Source organism: Juglans microcarpa x Juglans regia, chromosome 4S (genome assembly GCF_004785595.1).
Source record: "Juglans microcarpa x Juglans regia isolate MS1-56 chromosome 4S, Jm3101_v1.0, whole genome shotgun sequence".
Classification (NCBI taxonomy): Eukaryota; Viridiplantae; Streptophyta; class Magnoliopsida; order Fagales; family Juglandaceae; genus Juglans; species Juglans microcarpa x Juglans regia.
The window spans coordinates 6,611,305-6,615,988 of record NC_054601.1 but is presented as its reverse complement, the minus strand read 5'-3'; the positions used below and the strand labels follow the sequence as shown (position 1 = coordinate 6,615,988).

Sequence of the window (4,684 nt, the reverse complement as noted above, 5' to 3'; positions counted from 1 at the left end):
TCAATACTCGACTTGGTTCTTATTTAAAACATATTATGTTTAATGATATCTTGTTAACTTAATAAAATAAAAGTGAAATGGAGATACAGTTGTATTTTTCTATATTTTATAAGATTTTTCTCCCATTGTATGCGGTATTTTTCTCTACCAAAAAAGAAGATTATCAATAAAAATGAAGATTTCATCCCTCTTTTTCAAAACAGAAAGTCAATTAAGGTGTGATTTGGATAGTGAATTAAGATAAAAATTAAAAGTTTGATAAAATATTGTTAGAATATTATTATTTTGATATTTGAAAAAATTGAATTGTTTATTATATTTTGTGTGAAAATTTAAAAAAATTATAACTATAAGATGAGACGAGATGAAACGTTTCTTGTATCCAAATATGACCTAAATCATCATGCATATATCATAATAACATCAAATAATGACAACATGGATACAATTATTCTATAGCTTATTCAAGAAAGAGTAATTCAAAAGAGTTGTAAATAGCCACTATCTCATAAAATCTCTCGAAGACGCTCGCAATGAACTACAAAAACTCTTCATATGTACTTTCAACTTTATCACCGTATTCAAATTTCCCTCGAGAGAAGATTTCCCTCGTGAACTGCCAGGGTGCCCACTTTCTCTCTCAGATAGGTGAAAAATCATTTTATCTCACTATTATAATTTTTTTAAATTTTTAAATAAAATATAATAAATAATTTAATTTTTTCAAATCATAATTTAATTTTTTTAATTTTATAATAATAATATTAAAAAATAATATTTTAATTAATTTTTAATTTTTATATAAACTAATCTCACACAGCGAAATTTAGTTGTTTATGGTCAATGTTGTCATGATGGGAGAAGCCGTCTTCATCGGGTTAATTGGGGGCCGGCTCTCGAGATTCATAAATCAAGTCAAAGGTCCATAATTTGGGTACAATAATTGCTGTCTATTAAGTAATTAGCTTGATTTTCTCCTCTATGGCCCCCATCCAACAAAAGTTGTTGCTCCTTGCTTAATCATGATGTCCAGCTCTTTTTATTTATAGATTTCTTTTTAAGTATAGAGAATGCTTTAATTATAAAAAAATATTATAAATTATTAATTTATAAATTTATTTTTATAAAAATTAGTTGTGGTCCGGTATTCGCAAAGGTTAAAAGATAAAATTGAATAGAAAAATTTTCTTATCAATCATTACTCATTATCTCACACTCTACACTCTATAAAAAATACTCACACATCCTATAAAAAAATCCTCACACCTTGTAAAAAAACTATGAGTTCCTCTTTAGAACAGACCGGTTGGTCTCATGGAATTAACAGCCTCCAATTAGAATGAGACACGTAGGGTACTTCATAAAAGGCAAAATAGACCTTTTTCATCTGATTACACCCTTGAAAGCCCTTCACTCGTGCACCTCACTGCCTCTGACGAAAGCAGACCTTGGAGAGTGCAGAAAAACCAGACGTCCTTCAAGACGTCTACACCTATGGCCATCAGATGAATAAATGGGGAAATGAGAGTCCTAAAGAATAAATTGAAGAATGTTCTCTTTAAGAAACAAAGTTGCATCTACACCCCCATGACCATCAAAGACCTGCAACAGGACAATAATGATCAACAAGCTGCATTGTTTATTCATTGATATAATACTTAAAAGTAATCGACAAGTCAGAACTATAATTTCTAAATAGACAAGTTCGACAATTTAGTGACAGACCCCATAAAAAGCTCCAGGAGAAGAAAAGTGTTCAATTGGACCTAGATGTTCAAGAAGATTATCTATACAGATGTCCTCATCCTCCATATATGGTTTTGGTCCAATCTCCAAACAGCTTTCAGAGCGAAAAATAGGTTCAAACATGGTATTTCCATCTGATGGTGACTTTGTATTCTCTGGGTTTGGTCAGGGTGGAAGACGAAGGGGGCACCGAAAATAGAAGCTTGTTTTCTCTGAGTTTGGTCCGTATGGAAGACGATGAGGGGCATGGGACTTGCGGAAGAGTTTTTGATCTTCTGTAGAATGGGTGTAGAATATGTAAATTGAAAGATTTACGTGGAGACCTATTATTGGAGGGCGGTTGTTTGAGATTAGACACCTTGACCGGCTTAAAAGAATTTTAAAAAATTATATAAATGTGAGATATGAAAATAAATAATAATTGATGTATAGACTGGATAAGGTGAAATGGAGCGAATTAGAGACTTGCCTTTTGCTTTAACATGGGTTGGAACGGTGCCCCATTATAACTTCCACAGCGATTAAACTATTTAGCAATTTTATTTTATCAGTTTTAACAATAAAAATGAAGGAAAATTATTAATCTTAATTGTCAAGAAATTTTTATGGAGAAAGTATAATATAAAATGGACCAATCATGATTGGGAATTTCTCTACAAACATTTCCATTAATCAATCAATTAAATGATAGAATTTACATTTGCATGACCCAAATCACCGATCATCACTTCCTTGCCTTCGCTTCGATAGGATGAAAGTGCCTCTCTCACTTTTTCATTTTTTCCCAGGTATCCACTCCGATTTGAAGCCGGGACGACTCGGTGGTAACTCGCCACCCATTTGCCATCTCCTTCGGTATCCTCCGGAGCATTAGATAGTACTCGGCTCTCCAAACCCACCACCAATAATAACATATTTTCAAAAAATAAAAATAAAAATAAAAAGAGTAAGCCTCATTGGTTAACTCGGCCGAGTCAAATGCAGCATGTACTCGGCGACGACTTTCTTCATCTGTTCAATTGAGTTTTTCTTAGAGGGGCTTCCCTTGAGCAGGAGCCAACTCGGAGTGATTCACATCAACGTAAGATGTAAGAACCGACTTACCCTATGGTTTTCTCGGCGAGTCCATGAAGCAAAGGTCGAGATTCGGGCCAGAAATCAAGATTGCTCCTGATGCCCGCGTGGCAGGACCTCTGGAAGTCCTCCAGGTTCACCAACCGGGCCGATTTACTAGACTCGGGTCCCGAGATGAGCCGTAGCACCTCCTCGAACAGTGACTCGTCGCAAGGAATCGCTAGCGGGCCCTGGTTGGCGAACCCGTACTCTTCTTCAGCTTGGACCAGGAGCTTCTTGAAGACCGGGTGGTTGAGGTAGGTCGCGCGCACCACGAACCTCTTGCAACTGGTGCCCACGCAGACCGCCACGTGTCCGGCCGGTACGTCAGACGGTATGCGATTGGCTGACATGCGAGCCTTGTTGCGCCACCGTCGCAGCATTTGGCGGAGCCTCACAATGTGGCGGATTTTGCTGCATTTTCCGAGTCCGGCTGACATTTTCACGGGAAAGAACGGAAAACAAAAGAATGACACTCCTTTTTGAGTCTCGACTACCGAGGGCTTCGATTTATTTACTTGTTTATTTATTTCAGATGGCTAGAAGCAGATGATGTCCAGGGAGTTGGCCGTTCGGGGAGGGAGGAGACTTATATAGGGATGGTGGCCCGATATTACCCTTGCTGTTGGGAATAATTACGTTGTTCTGCACTTCTGTGCCGCTTTTGGTGACTGTAAAAGAAATGAGATTGCACAATGATAAATGAGATTGCACAATGATACATACAGTTTTTATTTGAGAATTGTATTGTAAGTTAGTTTATTTTATTTTTATATTTTTTTAAAATTATAATAATATTTTTATTAAAATAATATTTTTTTTATTTAATAAAATGACTTACACATGCAGACTCTATTTAAAAACTGCAAATAAAATTTTTCAATGAGATTTACAATTTTGTAACCAGTAATTAAGCACTCAATTGAGTTAATCATTTGCAAAAGTAAATTTAATATATTATATGAAATTATGTCAATTTATAAATTTATTTTTGTGTGATATTTTTATTGATGTATCACTTTTTGAATGAGAATAACTTGACTCGTAATAATTGAGTTGTTAGAGTATGAGAGAGACATATACATGTATGACAAATTAAATTTTGTTCTGTCATTGCGTATAACCTAATGTTGGACTCAAGGAGCCTAATCAACCCAATGAGTTGAATTTAAGATATCAAGACCGTGATTTATAATAAAATTCTTTATTGTTTCGTTTTATGCTTATTATTAAAAAAAAACAAAAAAAAAAAAAACAAAAAGCTATCCATCATGTTAGTGCTATGTTTTGATCAAACTTAAAAACTCAACTTTGCCTTCCCCAATAAAAACAACTTCGGTCCATTGTGCATATGGGATGTCTTTTTAATTATTGACTTACAAAAAGAAAAAAAAAAGGTGTCTCAAATAAATTGGAAACTAGAAAAGTAAGGAAAGGTTCAAAGTGTAATTTGTCATTTTATTTAAACACACACATATTAATGTATTTAAATAAAAAGATAAAAATGATAAATCATATGTTGATATGTGGTGTGGATATAATAAGTAGCATTTTTTTTCTGTCAAATAATGGGTTTTCACTTTATCTTTGAATTTTCAAAACTAACGTATTGCATATTTAAATTATCAAATATTAATACTAACACTATTATCTAATTATGGACATTTAGATATATGAAAAACATGCGATGTGACACAATTTTAACCGTCATATCTTAACAGATGGGGGCAAAGCGCTTATTTTTTAGTAGCTCGAGGGTTCTAAGTATAATTTGTTTAATGGTTTGAGGGTAAAAAGTATGAAAAATGCTTGTTGTAAGCGCTTG

The 4,684-nt window shown here is 34.0% G+C and overlaps 1 protein-coding gene across 1 annotated transcript; it reads right to left on the bottom strand.

Moving 5' to 3' along the window:
- Window positions 1-2,394: 2,394 nt before the first annotated feature.
- Window positions 2,395-3,546, bottom strand: LOC121263174 (indole-3-acetic acid-induced protein ARG7-like). Its single transcript, XM_041165999.1, has one exon. The coding sequence runs from the start codon at window positions 3,297-3,299 to the stop codon at window positions 2,847-2,849; it is 453 nt and encodes a 150-aa protein (XP_041021933.1). The 5' UTR covers window positions 3,300-3,546; the 3' UTR covers window positions 2,395-2,846.
- Window positions 3,547-4,684: the final 1,138 nt, after the last annotated feature.

Bases quoted from the DNA above. Each gene is read 5' to 3' on its own strand.
- LOC121263174 (XM_041165999.1), bottom strand. From the start codon at position 3,299: ATGTCAGCCGGACTCGGAAAATGCAGCAAAATCCGCCACATTGTGAGG.